We start from the raw sequence: 20789 nt of genomic DNA, 5'->3' as shown, positions 1-20789 counted from the left end.
TAACCTTTACATGGCCTTTTAATATAGATAAAATTGTATGATTGTTGACCAAACTAGTGTTTGTAAACCAATCTCACTTGGCATGAGCTTTGTGAAATAAAGTGTTTTAGATGGAAACAGTTTCTTGAGAAAGTAGTTAACGCTTAAGGGTCTGGAAGGTTAAGGTAATGTGTCTTGGTAAGTCTTATTTTTGAAATAAAGTTCCTTGCTCCGAAACTTGATTTGCAGTAATATTTAGCTTTAAATTTGCTTAACTTTAATTTAAAATTAATTTAATTATTAATAACTTGAAACTCATTTCCAAAGGAGACAGCTTTTCCACTTATAGGAAGAGAGACCTCATGGTTAGAAATTTCTGAATTTATAGGCGTCATTTATTTTGCTCAAGCCCTTCTCATGGGTTCTCTGGATAGAGAATAAATCTCTAGGTCTTTCAGTATTTGATGAGGCCTCCTCTTTTGCAAGCTAGACTTTCTTGGTCTTTCCCCAGTATTTGGTGTCGTGTCTTCCAGAGCATTGCGATCCTAGACCAGGTCTGCCGGGTGCAGCAGCTGGGAAGGTGTGAGCCTCGGTGTGTTTATCTCTTGTCCTCCTTCTGCTCAGGGGACTTCTGTAAGTCTCTCTTGCTTTCTTTCCCTTGAAGGACCATGATGGATAGTCACAGTTCTATTTGAAAATTTTCTTCATGCCTATAATTTAAAATGAGTGGGCATGGTGACTGAGAAGGTGGGCTCCCCCTTCTCCTGCAAGTCTCTTGGTCTCTATGCATCTCCTTTCTAAAATAAAGGGATCATTTCTAAATCTGAAATTCTACACATGTAATTTATTGTTGTTGTTGTTTAGTTGCTAAGTCATGTCCGACACTTTGCGATCCCATGGACTGCAGCATGCCAGGCTTCCCTGTCCTTCACCGTCTCCCAGAGTTTGTTTAAACTCATGTCCATTGAGTTGGTGATGCCATGCAACCATCTCATCCTCTGTCGTCCCCTTCTTCTCCTGCCTTCTATCTTTCCCAGCATCAGGGTCTTTACCAATGAGTCAGCTCTTCACATCAGGTAGCCAAAGTATTGGAGCTTCAGCATCAGTCTTTCTAATGAATATTCAGGGATGTGCAACATGAAAGGCTTAAAATTGTTAGTGAAAGTGAAAGTTGCTAAGTCGTGTCTGACTCTTTGTGACCCCATGGACTGTAACCCACCAGGCTCTTCTGTCCATGGAATTCTGCAGGCAAGAAGACTAGAGTGGGTAGCCATTCCTTTCTCCAGGGGATCTTCCTGACCCAGGGATTGAACCCAGGTCTCAAACCCAGGTCTCCTGCATTACAGGCAGAGTCTTTACCATCTGAGCCATAGAGGAAGGCCCAAAATTGTTAATAAATAGACTCAAAAATAAGGGCAAAATCATCAAAATATGAAGGCATAGACATGTTAGTAAACATGTTAATAAAATAGAATATAGAAAGAAGACAATATGACAAATCAACTAGAGTTCAATTTATATATTTGTGCCATATTGACCCTCTCCCTCCCCATAAGAGCTTTTCATAGAGAGCATTCCCAAGAATGTTACATAAAATCCATTTGAACCTTGGTATTCCTCGATGACAGAATCTGATTTCAGTGTTGGCAAGAGGGGTAGAATTTCAGTGTTTCAGTAGAATTTTTCTTTTTTTTCCACGGTGTGGAACCCCACCCATCACTGTGTACTGACAGCATACCAGAAACATGTCTTCTTTTACCTTAATATGCATGATCTACATTTGGATCCCGTGTAACTCAAATAAATAGAGGATATAATTCCTTCAAAAGATTATTTAAGGGCTTCCCTGGTGGTTCAGTGGTAAAGAGTCCATCTGCCAGTGCAGGAGACATGGGTTCGATGTCTGGTCCCGGAATTTCCCACCTGCTGTGGAGTAGCCAAGTCTGTGCAACACAGCTACTGATCCTGCGCTCTGGAGCCTGGAAGCCGAGACTTCCGAGCCTGTGGGCTGCGGCTGCTGAGGCCCGCGCGCCCCAGAGCCCATGCTCAGCAATGAGGAGCCCTGGAACCACAGTTTCGGGGTGGCCCCTGCTAACAGCAATGAGCAGCCCTGGAACCACAGTTACGGGGTGGCCCTTGCTAACAGCAATGAAGAGCCTGGTACCATAGTTACGGGGTGGCCCCTGCTAACAGCAATGAGGAGCCTGGGACCACAGTTATGGAGTAGCCCCTGCTAGCAGCAATGAGAAGCCCTGGAACCACAGTTCCGGGGTGGCCCCTGCTAACAGCAATGAGGAGCCTGGTACCACAGTTATGGAGTAGCCCCTGCTAACAGCAATGAGAAGCCCTGGAACCACAGTTCCGGGGTGGCCCCTGCTAACAGCAATGAGGAGCCCTGGAACCACAGTTTCGGGGTGGCCCCTGCTAACAGCAATGAGGAGCCCTGGAACCACAGTTTCGGGGTGGCCCCTGCTAACAGCAGTGAGAAGCCCTGGAACCACAGTTATGGGGTGGCCCCTGCTAACAGCAATGAGGAGCCTGGTACCACAGTTACGGGATATCCCCTACTAGCTGCAACTAGATGGAAAAAGCCCATACAGCCACAAAGATCCAGCACAGCCAACAATAAATAAAGAGGTAAAAAGTGATTAGTTAAAAAGAATAAACGCCAAACTCAAAAGAGGAGGTCAGGCCAGAGGCAGAGGGTGCAGGGATGGGGCGTTGGAGGACGGTCACAGGACACTCTGATGCGCTATAAGAACACGTGCAAAGACTCGCTGTGAGAAGTGGGTCCCTGGCCAGAGAAAACTGCTTGTTTTCTTCACCCAGTGTTCCTTACCTTCAGTCCCATTCTTTCTCTTTCTGAAAAAGTGAAAGCTGCTTAGTCCTGTCCAACTCTGCAAACCCATGGACTGTAGCCCACCAGGCTCCTCTGTCCATGGGACTGTCCTGGCAAGAATACTGGGATGGGTTGCCATTTCCTCCTCCGGGGATCTTCCCGACCCAGGGATCAAACTGGGGTGTCCTGCATTGTAGGGGGATTCTTTACCATCTGAGCTACCAGGGAACCCTTCTTCTCCTTGCTGTTGTAAAAAGTAGCAATTTTTAGAAGTTAGAAGAAACACTCCCAAGGGATCACCTAGTGTTCTGATACTCAAGGATGGTCCATGGAACATTGGCATAGCCTCGCTTGGAACTTCTGGAAAGTGCAAAATCTTCCTAAAGGTGAGCCGTACCCCCAAGCTACTGAGTCAGAACCTGCACTGTAACTATGCGCCCAAGCGATTCTTTTTCTTGTTGACGTTGGAGAAGCGCTAATCTTGTTTCACTGCTCCCCATCAGGTATTACAGATGAAGGGAATGAGGACAAGTTTTGCCCTTAAGGTCTTACCCACAGCTGCAGAGCTGGCGTTAAAACAGCGCGCCTGTCTGCTAGTGGAGTCTCACATGCCTCCTCTGTTGCAACTGTTACTCCTTGTCTGCACCCCGCCCCCCACCTCTTTTACCCCTGTTGGCTTCTGTCTGTATTTCTTCCTGTCTAGACCTTCAGCTTCTTACTCCTGTCTCTTTAAATATCTGTGTTGCGTGAGTAACACCATGCATTAAAAAGGATGGTCATTTTTTTTTCCCAAAGAACTTTCTTTTATTTTAGTGAAAGACTTCAGTTCTTTGAAAATTAAGAATCCTGAATGAAATGGTAACTTCTGTGTAGTTTGAACGAGTCTGTTAAAGAGAACCTCAGTTCTGCCACCATTCTGATGAAGCAGAGTTCATTGTTCTTGGTCTTACAAAATTAGGATGATATAACCAATCATTTATGTCATGTGTAAACTTGCTATTCGGGTTTAAGGAAAATAATATTCAAATTAATATTTTTAGCAAGGTTTGAGGCTTATGTTCATGGACTGCAACAACCAGTGTGTGTTTTGTAGAACTGTTTGCATTTAATGGTCAGGAAGATCCCCTGCAGTAGGCAGTGGGAACCCCCTCTGGTATTCTTGCCTGGTGAATCCCACGGACAGAGGAGCCTGGTGGGCTTCATGGGCTCACAAAAGAATAAGACATGACTGAGAACGAGCATGAGCTCTTGAAGATTAGGGTGACCCAATTGACATTCTTTCTTTTTAAATTTTTTTATTAAACTTTTTATTTTATATTGAGTATGGCCAGTTAACAATGTTGTGATAGTTTCAGGTGGTCATCAAAGGGACTCAGCCATACATATACATACATGTATCCATTCTCCCCCAAACTCCCTCCCAGGAATGAGCATTTTTATTCTTGATTTGGGGGAAATTTTGAACCCACCTCTCTAATTTTTCCCTTGCTTGCTGCACAGAACTGCCTTTGAAGTCAATAGGAATTGTGTGTATAAGAGTAAGAAATAATCTTTGATGTTAGAAATTAGAATCGCTTTACAGATGAATTTATCTTCCTTTCTTTGTTACAGTCAGTCAGTCAGTTCAGTTGCTCAGTCGTGTCCAGCTCTCTGCAACCCCATGGACTGCAGCACACCAGGCTTCCCTGTCCATCACTAACTCCTGGAGCTTGCTCAAACTCATGTCCATCAAGTCGGTGATGCCATCCAACTGTCTTGTCTTCTGTTATCTCCTTCTCCTCCTGCCTTCAATCTTTCCTAGCATCAAGGTCTTTTCCAATGAGTCAGCCCTTCCCAGCAGGTAGCCAGAGTACTGGAGTTTCAGCTTCAGCATCAGTCTTTCCAATAAATATTCAGGACTGATTTCCTTTAGGATGGACTGGTTGGATCTCCTTGCAGTTCAAGGGACTCTCAAGAGTCTTTTTCAACACCACAGTTCGGAAACATCAATTCTTCGGTGCTCAGCTTTCTTTATGGTCCAACTCTCACACCCATACATGACTACTGGAAAGATCATAGCTTTGACTAGACGGACCTTTGTTGAAAAAGTAGTCTTTGCTTTTTAATATGCTGTCTAGGTTGGTCATAACTTTTCTTCCAATGAGGAAGCGTCTTTTAATTTCATGGCAGCAATCACCATCTGCAGTGATTTTGGAGCCCAAGAAAATAAAGTCTGTCACTGTTTCCATTGCTTCCCCATCTATTTGCCATGAAGTAATGGGACCGGATGCCATGATCTTAGTTTTTTAAATGTTGAGCTTTAAGCCAGGTTTTTTCACTCTCCTCTTTCACTTTCATCAAGAGGCTTTTTAGTTCTTCTTTACTTTCTGCCATAAGGGTGGTGTCATCTGCATATTTGAGGTTATTGATATTTCTCCCAGCAATCTTGATTCCAGCTTGTGCTTCTTCCAGTCCAGTGTTTCTCATGATGTACTCTGCATATAAGTTGAGTAAGCAGGGTGACAATATACAGCCTTGATGTACTCCTTTCCCAATTTGGAACCAGTCTATTGTTCCATGTCCAGTTCTAACTGTTGCTTCTTGACCTGCATACAGATTTCTCAGGAGGCAGGTCAGGTGGTCTGGTACTCCCATTTCTTGAAGAAGTTTCCACAGTTTGTTGTGAGCCACACAGTCAAAGGCTTTGACATAATCAGTAAAACAGAAGTAGATGTTTTTCTGGAACTCTCTTGCTTTTTTGATGATCCAATGCGTGTTGGCAATTTGACCTCTGGTTCCTCTGCCTTTTCTAAATCCCACTTGAATATCTGGAAGTTCTCAGTTCACATACTGTTGAAGCCTTGCTTGGAGAATTTTGAGCATTACTAGCATGTGAGATGAGTGCAATTGTGCGGTAGTTTGAGCATTCTTTGGCATTGCCTTTCTTTGGGATTGGAATGAAAACTGACCTTTTCCAGTTCTGTGGCCACTGCTGAGTTTTCCAAATTTGCCGGCGTATTGAGTGCAGCACTTTAACAGCATCATATTTTAGGATTTGAAATAGCTCAGCTGGAGTTCCATCACCTCCTCTAGCTTTGTTTGTAGTGATGCTTCCTGAGGCCCACTTGATTTCACACTCCAGGATGTCTGGTTTTCACACCCTCGTGGTTATCTGGGTCATTAAGATATATTTTGTATAATTCTGTGTATTCTTGCCACCTCTTCTTAATATCTTCTGCTTCTGTTAGGTCCATACTGTTTCTGTCCTTTATTGAGCCCATCTTTGCATGAAATGTTCCCTTGCTATCTCTAATTTTCTTGAAGAGATCTCTAGTCTTTCTTTTGCCTTCCTCTATTTCTTTGCATTGATCACTGAGAAAGAATTTCTTATCTCTTTGCTCTCCTTTGAAACTCTGCACTCAGATCTTTCCTTTTCTCCTTTGCCTTTCACTCCTCTTCTTTTCTCAGCTATTTGTAAGGCCTCCTCAGAAAACCATTTTGCCTTTTTGCATTTCTTTTTCTTGAAGTGGTCTTGATCACAGCTGCCAATATAATGTCATGAACCTCTGTCCTTAGTTCTTCAGACACTCTGTCTGTCAGATCTAATCTCTTGAATCTATTTGTCACTTTCACTGTATAATTGTAAGGGATTTGATTTAGGTCATACCTGAATGGTCTAGTGATTTTCCCCACTTTCTTCAATTTAAGTCTGAATTTGTCAATAAGGAGTTCATGATCTGAGCCACAGTCAGCTCCCAGTCTTGTTTTTGCTGACTGTATAGAGCTTCCCCATCTGCAGCCGCAAGGAATATAATCAGTCTTTCTTTGTAATTTTCTTTCTTACATAATTATCTCATAGCAGAGTTCTTTTGCTCTTTGCATCCATCCCATGGGAAAAGCTCTCTAGTTTGTGGATGAAGATGGGACACCCCAGCAACTCCTTTCCTCATGACCAGAAGTAGATCCAAGTTTTAGGATTTAGGGGCTTTGTATCAGTCTTTTTCTGTAATACAGAAAAGTAAAGATCTAAGTAGGTAAATACTCCATGTTTTAAGGGGCCTTATGACACAGAAAGATATGGGTGCAGAAGGATATCATAGCGACGTTAAAGAACAGTGCATGACCACTGATGAGACCGCAGTGGTATAGTACCTTCACCAAAAGCCATCCCACCATGTTTTAAATTACCCTCCCTATAAGAGGACTACTATCCCTCCTGTCCTGTAAGTATTTTAGTTTATTTTTAGTTCTGGAATATGTTTTGATTTGAGTGACAGAACCATAATCTCTCTGAATAGATAGATAGTAGGCTTCCACTGTAAACTATAAAGTAAAATCCGTTCCTCTGGGGTTTCTATTGGTGTTCTCATATTTGTGTGTTTTGTTTTTTTCTTTTCTTTTCAAGTCAGTATCCCATCCTTGTTGTTGTTTAGCTGCTAAGTCATGTCCCACTCTTTGTAACCCCATGGGCTGTAGCCTGCCAGGCTCCTCTCTCCATGGGACTTTTCAGGTGAGAATACTGAAGAGGGTTGCTGTTTCCTTCTCCAGATGATCTTCCTGACCCAGGGGTCGAACCCACATCTCCTGTATCGCAAGGGGATTCTTAACGGCTGAATCACCTGGGAAGCCCCATCCCACCCTTCTAGCGACTCTTCTTTTATGGAAACCATAGTTATTAAGTGACTTCCCAACTTTGGAAGCTATGTGATTAAATATTTTTGTACTTGTGTTTCACATCTTCTGTCTTATTTTCTGTTGACAGTAATATAGGAACAGACTAATTTATATTATGTAAAGTATTTTGAAAGATAATTAACTTATCCAGAGCTGTTTCACATATATAGTTTTAATAAAACTGACAGTTTAAATAGAGAGACATTGTAATGAGCAATTAAATTACATTCATTTAGGCTAGGTTTTAGGAACTGGCTAAAATTTTTTAACTATTGAGAAATATATTATTTTCTTCAAAATACAACATAGAAATAATATGCATTACCAAGAATAAACTAAACATTAGATTCACAACCTTCAAAATGCCATTTAGCTTTTAGAAATATAAAAATTGACTTCAGTGTCTTTTTATAATGTAAATTTTTGTCTACCTCGTATTTCATTTTTATGCATCTCAGAAATATTTGTGGCAAAACTCTGTTATAAATTTGATTCAAGATTACATATTTGAATTTAAAGACAGCTGATTCAATTTAAATGAAATAATGTGTTACATTGGAGATGTATATATTTGCACATACATAAGGTAAATGATTTATCGCTTTAGAGAAAAGCGCTTAAGTTGATTATATTCATGGGAAAAGAATAAATTCATGTTCTCAAGAAAAAAGAAAAATGTCTTGAATATGGTGGTTGCCATTTAAATAAATTATCAAACTATAATGACCTCTAACTTAATCCTCAACTTAATTCAGGTATAACCATACTGTTGTCTTCAGCATCTAGAAATATTCTAGGGGATGGCTTCTGTTCTCCAGACCTTTTCAGTTTACTAAGTTTTTCCTGCTTTTAGCATAGGAGGGAGTAGCTTCCAAACTGCTGATTTACTTCACATATTTAATATAAGGTCAAGTTTCTCCTTTAAATATTTTCTGTCTATGAAACCTTTGATTAACTTTTCACCCCAAGCCTATTCTGTATTTTCAATGAACCTTGTTTCATCTCTTTGTTGTCACGGTTCTCTGTCAAATATATAAGGTGTACCTTATATAATGCAACTTCACTTCAAAAGCTACTCCCAGGAATTGGTATTGTTTCTTTGCTTTGTATGTCATGTCTTTTTAAAATGCATGTATTTTTAATTGGAGGATAATTGTTTTACAGTATTGTGTTGGTCTCTGCCTTACATCAACATAATCAGCCATCGGTATACATATGTCCCCTCCTTCTTGAGCCTCCCTCCTTCTAGGTTGTCATAAGCACTGGTCTGAGCTCGCTGCATCATACAGAAAACTCCCACTGGCTCTTTTGCATATGGTAACATACACGATTCCCTTCTGCTCTCTCAATTCATCCACTGTGTCCGCACGTCTGTTCTCCATGTCTGCATCTCCACTGCTGCCCTACAAATAGGTTCACCAGTACCATCTTTCTAAATTCCATATATATGTCTTAATATACGATATTTGTTTTTCTTTTTCTGCCTTACTTCGCTTTGTATAATACGGTCTAGGTTCATCCATGTCATTAGAACTGTATGTCATGTGTTTTTGTTGGACCTCTAAGGATCTGTATTTGGTCACGGAGGAAAGCTAAGTTGAAACGTGGCCCTTCCTAATAAGTTCATTTGATGAAACGTTTATCACATAACGAATGTTGTGTCCCCTCTGTAGATAAACGCGTCGAGAACTGGCCCCTGATGCAGTCCCCACTGCCTACGCTCTGCATAAGCACCCTGTACCTCCTCTTCGTGTGGCTGGGTCCCAAATGGATGAGGGATCGCGAGCCTTTCCAGATGCGTCTAGTGCTCATTCTCTATAATTTTGGGATGGTTTTGCTTAACCTTTTTATCTTCAGAGAGGTAGGTTTACTAAAGTTCACTTTATCCTTCCTCAGGTCTGTTGCAAATTAGAAAATAAGAATGTGTTAAACTATGATTGGAATGTTGTGTCCTAAGATAACTGTTAGCTCCTCTAAGAGTAAATTTTATGTTATTGACGTAAGCATGGATAACAAAAATCTGAAACATTCATAAAGTATAAAGACTTACTTAAAGTGAAATTTGGAAGCAGACAAACTGGATTCTAAAATAACCCTTACTAGTTTTCCTGACATTGGAAGTTCCTTAACTTTTTTGAGGCTCATTTCCCCCATCTGTAAAATGGGCATAATACCTGTCTTCTAAGGTATCACAGATAAGTGAGATAATTTTTGCATTGTGTTTAGAACATATTAAGTCCTCAGTAAATAGTTGTGCCTATTTATTTATATTTCTCATTCAGCAGTTTCAGGTTTGGTAAATGATGAAAATATGCAGATGTAAAATACCGATTTCAAATTTAAATCCTACCACATAATATAGTTATATTAATATTTCAGGTTGGAACTAAAATGAGTTAACTGTTATACAACTGTTGCTGCTAACCAGTGGATACTTTTCTGGAAACCAGGAAATTCTCTATGGCATTTTAAAAGGAAATCCTAAAAGCTAGATTGACCCAACCACTTTTTAAGTTGTGAGAAACTCAACATCATAAAAAACTTTAATTTATTTGGCTACTTTGCCTAATTTGTTAGATGCAGTCCACTCTGGTTCAAAGCTAGAAACCCATGCAACTCTTGCAGCATGGTTAATCGCAGTTTCTCTTAATATTATAATACAGATAGAGTGTCTTAGTCCAGATTTTACAAGTCAATTTAGATTTCAATTTAATAATAAATTGACGGATAATAAATTTTAGAAATTCCAACATATTAAATGTTTAATGCGTTTGAAATTTATTTTTAAGACAATATTGCTTTTAAAAATATTTTGGAAGTTTGCACATTGTAGGTAGTGCTTTTCAATGTTATATCTTCTAAAACTTTACTCCAAATGTTATTTTCTTTTTCCAGTTATTCATGGGATCATATAATGCAGGATATAGCTATATTTGCCAGACTGTGGATTATTCTGATAACGTTCATGAAGTCAGGGTAAGTATATTAAAAATACTGCTAATCAGTATAAGTTGGTTTAATTTTGTAGTTTCTAGTCTGTGAAAAACATGCTTTAATGTAGTGGTAAAACTATAGTGGGATTGTTTTGAGTCAATAAAACTACTTTTTAAAAAATATACATAATTTAAAATCCATTTTCTTCCCCCATTGTCTTTTCTCATTTGGTGATTTGAGAGTGAATATGTGTTGAACTGCTGAAATGCAGTACTCAAAAAAAAAATAATAATAGTTCCATGTTTAGTATAAAGATTATATTTTAGATTCTTGGTTTTTTGGTCGAGAATAGAAACTTTCGAAGTCGAATTCATTTGTTAAGAAAGTATGAGGAAGACAAATATAAACTAATGTTTAGTAAATTAGGCATAGCACAGCTTGTATAGGTATAAACCCAGTTTTTATTTATATTTGAGAAAAATAGACTAGTAATACAATATTATCACATTTTACTTTGTAGTCACCTACATCAGTAGAGTTGCTTACTTTGTTAAGTATTTATAGAGTTCCTCTTGTATACTGTGTTCATATTAAACATATGTGTCTGTGACATGTTATATATATGTGTGTTTTATGTTAGATATGATAGATGTAGTAACAATATAATATGTAATAGCTGGCCCTGAAAAAAAATAGCTCTTTAGCATTGGGGTTCAACAATATAAACACCAGTATTCATCAAGACCCGAGACCAAATTGCTTTAATGTATTTATGATTTTATGTCTCTGTCTTCATTTCCCCACTGGAAGACTTAACACGCTGATGAAAAATGACCCCTTTTGGTTGTCACGTTGGTTTTATTCATGCAACAAGTGTGTACTGACATCGGCTACACACAGATAGCGCGCGGGTACTGGGAGCCCCAGTGGGAAGGCAGACAGGGAGCCAGCCTTTGTGGAGCTGACATTCTAGCAAACGTGGGAGAGGAAGTCATGTAAACAAACGGCTAACAGGGAGCTCAGACCTGAGATTGCCTGAGGGGAGCCCCTTTGTTGCTCGAGAACCTTCCCCTGGTTGGAGCAGTGAAGCAGACTGGTCTTGCTTGCATCTGGGGAGAGAAAAGGAAACGTGTCGGACTTGCTTTCTTTGAGGAGTGAGCTCAGATAAACCCTTTGGGGGAGACAACATGTTACTATTTGGGGTATCAAGTTTTAAAAATACCACTCTGGCCACTGTGTCCCTGCCCTCCTGGCATGCATAAACTGATGAGTTCTTTAAAAATGTAACTGTTGTGAGACCTGAAATCTAGGAGGAGAAAGGACAAGACTGGCAGCAGATTGTATTTGAACACTTCTTCCCTCTCTGTTATTCTGAGATGTGGCAGAATAAGTGTTTTACTCAGAGACTCATCTTTGTATTCCTTGTTATGTAGCTAAGAAGAATCTTTTCACTTTGATGTAGCTATTCAGTTCCCTGGTGGCTCAGATGCAAAAGAATCTGCCTACAATGCAGCAGACTTGGGTTTGATTGCTGGGTCAGAAGATCCCCTGGAGAAGGCAGTGGCTACCCACTCCAGTATTCTTGCCTGGAGAATTCCATGAACAGAGGAGCCTAGCAGGCTACAGTCCATGGGGTCACAAAGAGTGAGATACTACTGAGCGATTAACACTGTCACAAACTAAAGAGAAGGATTGTTAATTACTGTTTATGACTCATTGCTAATTTAGAGTGCCAGATAAGAGGGGAAATAAGACATGACCTCTTCCCTTCTAGATAGAGTTTGCATGCTCTGTTGCTAAGTCATGTCCAACTCCACAGACTATATCTCACCAGGCTCCTCTGTCCATGGAATTCTCCAAGCAATCTTACTGGAGTGGGTTGCCATTTCTTACTCTGGGGGATCTTCCCCACTCAGAGATCAAACCTATGTCTCCTTCGTTGGCAGGTGGATTCTTCACTGATGAGCCACCTGGGAAGCCCCTTACTGCACCAAAATGTTACACTTTAAAATACTAACATAATGGTGAATATTAAATATAGTGTTGCTATGAGTAGTTCCCTATTTCAAGTTTGTTTTCAAACAACTTTATCATTTTCAACAATGTTATTATGCAAACAGACTCAGTAAATAATTCTCAGTTTGTAAATACAAGACAATTATTTTTTTCTTTGGATGTTCTCTTTTTTCCTTGCCTACACTTTAAAATCTTAATTTTGTTTTTCAAAAGCAAACAGCCAAACCCAGACAGAAACCCATGGCATCCAACAGGTGCTCTTATCAAATGAAGACCCTATCAGCTCTGAAGAGCCTAAGCCTTCCTGTGAATGCATCTGCCAAATGACACACACAAGTTTACCATCAGATTTCAGTTTTGTACTGCTGCCTTTGCTGTTGGTATATAGTGCAGATGTCATAGAAAATACTTGACATAAGAAAGATGAATCTAGATGACTATTTTAGTGGGATTCCTGTGAAATATTTTAAAATGTGTATACAGAGGTCACCTCTCGCTGGATCCTTGGATCCTTAATCTCAGCGTGTAATGTAATCTTTCTGCACCATCTGGTGTCTTAATTAGAGCCCAGGAAAAGAAAAGACTTACTCATGTAAGCAGGATTATATTTATGACCTAGGAAATATTTGTTGTGTGTGTGTGTTTATTGCAGTTAATCATTTAAAAAATTTCACCACCTAATAAAATAATAATGTGGTTAAGTATTTTGTTGCACATGTTAAAGTGAGAAAGAGAGATTCAAGCACACTTGCAAGAATCTCTGAGGCTGGAATATAGGCTCGGCATGAACAACTGAAATGCTTTTATAGAGTAAATATCTGTTTTTCTCCCACACTGGAAATCATAGCAGTTGAAAGTGTTCACAGCAGTGCAGTCAGTGGGCTGGTACCCAGGACATCCAGCTATGAAACAGACTGAAAATCTTCTCTGAACTGTTGGTACAGTGTAGATATAGATTTGGAGTCTTTTATTTCCCATCATCTTCCCCATGAATAGATGCCTAGGTTTCACACCCACTTAAGCAAAAATGATTCTATGCCTCATACGTTTGGTGCAGTAAAAATTGCTTAAGACTTCACTTTAGTAGAAAACCATGTGATAGTACCATTCTGGTGTTTGTAAAGTGCTTTCCTTTCTTTCTACAGATAGCTGCTGCTCTGTGGTGGTACTTTATATCTAAAGGAATTGAGTATTTGGACACGGTGTTTTTTATCCTGAGGAAGAAGAACAACCAAGTCTCTTTTCTTCACGTGTATCATCACTGCACCATGTTTACCTTGTGGTGGATCGGAATTAAGTGGGTCCCAGGAGGACAGGGTGAGCATCTTCAGGAACATGTGCCCGTGTACTAAATTATGTAAATGTGTCGGGTGGAAAGTGGTGGGAATTTGACTTGGTCTAATGGCAGCCCAGTCCAGTTTTCTTGCTTGGAGGATTCCATGGACAGAAGAGCCTGGCAGGCTACAGTCCATGAGACCGCAAAGAGTCGGACATGACTGAGCAACTTATGCACACACACACAAATGTAACTTACTTCCAGACTTAATTATTCCTGTGTTAATTTCGCTTTAAAGAAATCTGAAGAAAGTAGCACTTTAGCTGTTTATCTGTGACTACTTTCACACCTAAAGATTTACCCCAGAGATTAGCATAAATGAATCCCAAGTGTAGCAAACAGTATTTTGAGAGGGAGCAATGCTAGTGGTTCTGATCCAGAGGATACCAAGATAGAACTTCTCCATCTGAAGGTTCCATCTCTCCTCCAAGCCCAGAGCCCACTCTTGCTCTCAAATAGGCCCCAGAGCACCTACTGCTTCTTACTCAAAGGAAATTGTAGGTAGCCTTCTCAGTGTTGAAGAGAATCTGAACTCACAGTTTGGCCAGGATCTGCCTCCAGCTTTTCAGATGCCTGTACATTGGAGATGATTCACATTATTGAACTGGAAACAGACCATACCTCTGATGGGGACCCAGGGTACAAGTCATACTACAGTTCATCTTGCTACTTTACTTTCAAACTATTTAGAAATCTAAGAAATGAGTATTATTTTTTTGTAGCTATGTGTATCGGCACATGTAAAGACATTAATGAAGGATTTACAAATCTGCTTAAACCATTACATGTACCCTGGCTTTTATTCCCCCAAGAGTAACAGAATGAAAAATAATATTGGCAGTATTAGGACCTACTTAAGTATATTAGGGCCTACTTGAGCTACTTGGGCGGAGAAGGCAACGGCACCCCACTCCAGTACTCTTGCCTGGAAAATCCCACGGACGGAGGAGCCTGGTAGGCTGCAGTCCATGCGGTCGCGAAGAGTCAGACACGACTGAACGACTTCACTTTGACTTTTCACTTTCATGCATTGGAGAAGGAAATGGCAACCCACTCCAGTATTCTTGCCTGGAGAATCCCAGGGATGGAGGAGGCTGGTGGGCTGCCATCTATGGGGTCGCACAGAGTTGGACATTACTGAAGCGACTTAGCAGCAGTAGCCGCAGAGCCACTGGGGAAGTCCTTTTGCCTTTGAAGAACACCCATTTTTATTTATATGGTTAAAGTTGGAGTCTAAACTTTAAAAATATTCGGTGTGATCTTAAGAGAAGGCTTGTCCATTAGAACTGTTTTACAACTTTTATTTCTCATCTATACTCAGAATTAAATGTTGGAAAATAACGTAGATTCATTTATTTTACGTTCAGATGGTTTATCACCAAAATAAAGATTTCTGTGTCTTGTATCACTTCTTTTTCTAAAGCATTTTTTGGAGCCCAGATGAATTCCTTCATCCATGTGATTATGTACTCATACTACGGGTTAACTGCCTTCGGCCCGTGGATTCAGAAATATCTCTGGTGGAAACGATACCTGACCATGCTGCAGCTGGTGAGTTCTCTGTTAAAACACTGAGAATGTTAGACTCTCATTAATTGTGAAGTGCTGAGTCATTTTCAACCATTTTATGTTAGCAAACTGGCTTTCTCTGTGCTCCAGCGATAGGAGTTTAGGCTGTCTGGCTCTGAGCTGCCTGTTCATAGGCTGAGTGCTCACAGACTCTTGCTTTTTAAATGTCCCTAAAAGACCAGATGCAGGTCCTGTCTGTCTAATAGGAATATCCTTTAAACATCTCTGTGAAATGGATGAGTAAAGATCTAGGCACGTTGCAAAATACACACTTGTTTATGATTAGAAAAATAACTTCTTAGTTTTTTTCCCACTTAAAATGTTATTGTTACCTCTGTTCATTCTGCCCTTAAATACATTTTCTGTTTTTTTCACTCCCATTTTTCATCCTTGTGAACAGATCCTATACATTTAGAATAGGAAAGTTGTAGAGAAGTCACAGAGCCCAGGAAGGGGTGGGGTAAAGGATGAACTTCCCTGGCCGCCCAGTGGTTAAGGCTCCATGCTTCTGCTGCAGAGGGTGCAAGTTTGATCCCTGGTCAGGGATCTAAGATCCCATATGCAGTGCTGTGTGGCCACAAAACAAATAAGTTAAAGGACCAAGGATCAAAGAACTCTTAAATCCCTAACACACAATCCTTAGAGAGCAGAGCTTGGTATACTCAAATGCTCATCTTCAGAGCAGACAGTTCGCAGCACCAACCCCTAGTAGGACTTGTGGTAGCATCTGGGTGACTCAGTGCAACCTTCAGAGCTAAAGCGCCAGCCCAGTAATGAAACCGGAAATCCAAAACCAACCTGGTAGCTATTCTTCAAGCCTTGGAATTTATTATAATTTGCTTTAATCAAAGCATGTGCACAGTTTTATCGGTGGAATCACATTTGGAAATATCTTTCATCTCTGTTTTAAGTTGCCAAACAACAGGCTGCCCGAACAGGAAGCACAGCTTTTGGGGAGTGCTGGGTGTGCAGGACTCATCTGCAAGTAAAATGCTACAGGAAGCTTCCTCCAGTTTTTGTGTAACCTGTTTACACAGTTTGGGTAATTCGTTTCTCTCAGTTGTTAGTAAGTGGGCCCAAGAAAATGAGAAGACAGAAATCATGTGAACTGTTGTTATCTACTTTGCGGGAAGACGGCACCTGATTCTCTTTGAGCGATGCCTGGCCCAGTCACCCCCAGACACACCCTTTTCCAGCGATGCAGGTTCTAAGAATCATTGTGAAATCAAAAGTCCCTAAAACCTGGATTTTGCCATGGGAAACTTTTAAAGTTTTTTAGTCTGATAGAAATTTGGAGCTTTACATGGGATAAACTTTTAAAATTATATTTAATATAATAATATTGATAATGCTATCCTTAAAAGAGAAGCTGCAATTGCGCATTTTAAATAGGGTGTTAATTTTGTGAAAGGTAGTGTATTTCCAAGGCAGAAGTTCTCACAGCAGTGAATCTTGTATGTTAACCTTGTGAAAAATTAAGTGTTATTTAACCCCATGGAATTCACAAATTCTTATATTGAGAACCGTCCTCTCCTTTTATACTTATTATCAAATATCTACTAAGTTTTACCAAGAATCTTAGTTTTTAAAGGATTGTGTTAATTCAATTTTTAATTAATTTTAAGATGCATATTTACCTGTCTCCTATAAGAAACAGATAATGAGCCATTTTGATAAACTCATTTTTAAAAGTATATGTACCAGCTTGCTAACAACTTTGTGGAAAGAAATCAGTCTATTTGGGAGGAAAACAAAAACTGAAGAGCCTTCACTGTCTTAGGCCAGTGATATTCCCTCTCATTAGATAACGTTATTCAGCGTTATCCAAAAAATAATTCCCTGGGTCCAGATACCAGGCCAAGGGCCCAGGAATTGTGGGGATGAATGCAGAGCCCTGCCCTCAGGTTGTACTCAAGGGGAGAGATGGACAGTCCAGAAGTCAGCAGATGCAAAAGACATAATTCCTCCGAAACAGAAAACCAGCCCAAACCAGAACCCTTTGGTTAAAGGGATGGAGGACCCCATTGGGTGGGGGGTACTTGAGTCTTAGCAGGAAGCCCTCGTTGAGGACATGGTTTGGAGAAGCGGCCCGCGTGAGAAGGAGCCAGAGAACGCTGAGGTCTTGGGCGCTGGGTCAGGCACGGGCCTGTCTCAGCCGCAGGGAAGGCGCTGCGGTCGGGACGAGCTCTTGCTGCCCACAGTGAGCGAGGCTGCGCTCTTCTGTTTTCAGGTCCAGTTCCACGTGACCATCGGGCACACGGCACTGTCGCTGTACACCGACTGCCCCTTCCCCAAGTGGATGCATTGGGCTCTCATCGCCTACGCGATCAGCTTCATATTCCTCTTCCTTAACTTCTATGTGCGGACGTACAAAGAGCCCAAGAAAGCAAGACCTGGAAAAACAGCGGCCAATGGTATTTCAGCGAATGGTGTGAACAAATCCGAAAACCACCTAGTGGTAGAAAATGGCAAGAAGCAGAAAAATGGAAAAGCAAAAGGAGAGTAAAGCGAACTGGGCCTTACCTGGTGTTGACAGTGAGGAAGTTCCCACTTCATTTAAGATTTCAGGGAAAACAAGCAAATGAGGGTTTGAGGGTGGGGAGAAAAAAGGCAAATGTGCTCTATGTATTATTAGTAACCTTTAGATTGAGTAAAGTGTTAAATACAACACCCAGATGTTTTATTTATGAAGTTTTTATTTTAAACATTTTTTTTTATTAGCCTTGATGTTGTCAGACCAAAGCAATCATCACGTGATTTTGGAGACCCCCCCCCCCCACATTCACATCCAACAATGCATGAGATTTTTCATTTCTCTTCATCCTTCAGTTTGATGATCACAGAAACACGGTCTTTATGCTTTTTTTTTTTTTTTTTTTTTTTAGCTAAATTGCAACTTATGTACTGATGAAAATCAGTTATCTTTTCTGGTCCCAAACTGGAAATGCAGATAGTTTAAAACGTGCACATTTGAATTCATTTGCTTACTGGAATGAGCAAATCTCTCCACCTGTAGTCCGAAGATACCCTTTTGATTGGAATTAAATTTTTAAAATCTGATGATCTTTGTAGACTCTTAGAGGCTTTATGATGATGGTGTTGGTGACAATAGAATTACAGTAAAATCCTGTCCAGTGGCTCAGTTCACTGTGACCTGCAGCACAAATCACTGTGGGAAACAATTTTTGTGATGAAAAGGCAGCCTTTCAATACTCCTGTTACTACTGGGTATATATTATGAAAATTAAGATTACTGTCTGATTGGAACATGAAACAACTCGTGTGTCTACTAGTAACATCATAAAATAGCTACATTTATGTGCTGTTAGAAGAGAGTATGTTGATTTTTATCAGGCTTTCCTTGTTTTGATTTGTGGCTGTTACCGATTTTTCATATGTGGAAATATACCTACCTCTTCTGTTGGAAAGAACATTTAAAATTAAATAAATTTTAATTAAAAAATCAAGGAGTCCTCTAATGTAAATTTTAATACTAACTTTCAAATTCACTAACTTTTTTTTTTTACAAATAGCATACAGCAAGCTTTTTTGTGAAATTATCCTTCTCTTTCAATGTGTTTAATTTTGGAGTGATATTTTTCTGTGACAAAGTTGCAAGATCTTATTTGTAACTAGATATGAAGTGTAAACCCGTTTTGGTGCAATATTCTTGACTCCTTGGTGCTAAAGATCATTAAATTCAATGCTTGATTGTTAAAAGGTGTTAATTGCTAAGACATAAAGTGAGTAAAAGTGAGGGTAGTCAGACCCAGATAATTAAATTTGCTCTTTACCAATGAAGTATTACATGTGATGTAAAAACACAACTGGAAATTCACTAGGAAAGAACTTGTACTATGTATTATTACATAGGTTAAATTGCTAGTGGGTATTGCACAGGGATCTTGTGACCAAAAAATAAAAAGGCATGAGTATTTCTAAGTATCTTGAACATATCAAAACTGCATGTGCAGGATGTAATGCTATTTGTGCAGACTATTTCAGAATACTTTGTAAACTATGAAATATTTATTGTGCATTCAAATTACACACTTCTCCCCCCACCCCAACCCAAGGCATGCAGACATGAGAACTACAGAAAATTTGCAGCACGTAATAGTTTGATCTAGGAGGATTCAACACTCTTGTTTTTACCACTCAGTTTGTAATGACTAGAGATCTGTAAATCTTTGTGAACAATCTGTACTAGTTCCCTAGAGCTATTCATTCCCTGCTACCTGATTTCAGCACAATAAATATACTACTGCTGTGGGAAAAATGATTTTTTTTGGCTACTCAGTTTATTATAATATAAATCTGCTAGATATTTATTTATTTAATTCAGTTGTTAATATTCTAAATTATTCCCTGCTGCCAATTTCTAGTGTAGAAAAGAAATGAAACTAGAACTTGGGTGTCAATAATTTCTGGCAAAAAGCTTATTTTTTTATGGTAGCATATTTTTACTTTAAAACTTAGATGTTTCTTTGGAAGAATTTTTGGATTCCTGGCATATCATTTTGTTGTGAATTCTTACATTTGTCATTTCAAATGTAAGCTTTTTTTTTTTTAAAGAAACTTTTAGTTTTATGTTGGAGTGTAGTTGAGTAACAATGTATTGGTTTTAGGTGTACAGTGAAGAGATTCAATTCTGCATATACATGTATCTGTTCTTTACCAAATTCTTTTTCCATTTAGGTTGTCATGTAATATTGAGCAGAGTTCCCTGTGCTATAGGGTAGTAGGTCCTTGTTGGTTATCCATTTTAAATATAGCAGTGTGTACATGGTAACACTTTTTAACTGTGTGCTGTTTTTTGTTCTAAAAATAAAGTTAGTAGGTTCTCCTGTTCTGATATTCAAATCCTCCAGTCCTTACTATACTTTAAGTTTTCTTTTTTTTTTTTAACCAAAGATGATTTTAAGATGTAATAAATACAGCCTTTTATGAGCACTTTCATAATTTCTCTGTTACCCCACTAAATACACATGCCTCATATGTAAAAATCAGTGAGGAGGATTGCATCCTCTTTCTGGTAAAACTGTGTCAGCAACTTAAGAAAAATTTCCTTAGAAAACAGGCAATTTCTGAAATATTTGCATTGACTAGAAATAGCTGAGGCGTGTTAGCAGTGTGTTTTCCCATTGAATTGATAACTGTGGCTCTCTTTGTTCTTTTTTCTGTGTTACCCCTGACTCTGCTTTGCTGCTGGACACTGACTAGTTCCAGTCTTAGCATTATTAATTCAGTTACTCTCTTTTTCACTCTTTCCACATATACTCTGAAGCATTCAAACATATTTTCCTATAGCTTATTATATTCACATTTTAGAACATGAAATCTAGCAGTGCTTTTTTACTTACCAGGAATATTTTAATTTAAAGGCTTGCTTCATGTAGGTTAGTTGCTCAGCCATGTCCGACTTTTTGCGGCCCCATGGCCTGTAGCACACCAGGCTCCTCT

General features: G+C 39.5%; 1 protein-coding gene across 1 annotated transcript in view; it reads left to right on the top strand.

Moving 5' to 3' along the window:
* Nucleotides 1–18789, top strand: part of ELOVL4 (ELOVL fatty acid elongase 4) — a 36795-nt gene extending 18006 nt beyond the window's left edge. The window contains exons 2-6 of the mRNA XM_065911389.1: nt 9145–9332; nt 10367–10447; nt 13567–13738; nt 15181–15308; nt 17557–18789. Coding sequence (XP_065767461.1) covers nt 9145–9332; nt 10367–10447; nt 13567–13738; nt 15181–15308; nt 17557–17832 — 845 coding nt within the window. The 3' untranslated portion in view covers nt 17833–18789. The remainder of the gene's footprint in view (nt 1–9144; nt 9333–10366; nt 10448–13566; nt 13739–15180; nt 15309–17556) is intronic.
* The last annotated feature ends 2000 nt before the right edge of the window (nt 18790–20789 follow it).

Source organism: Muntiacus reevesi, chromosome 19 (genome assembly GCF_963930625.1).
Source record: "Muntiacus reevesi chromosome 19, mMunRee1.1, whole genome shotgun sequence".
Lineage (NCBI taxonomy): Eukaryota > Metazoa > Chordata > Mammalia > Artiodactyla > Cervidae > Muntiacus > Muntiacus reevesi.
Note: the sequence above shows the minus strand (reverse complement) of the source record. Positions and strands in the feature narration are given on the sequence as shown.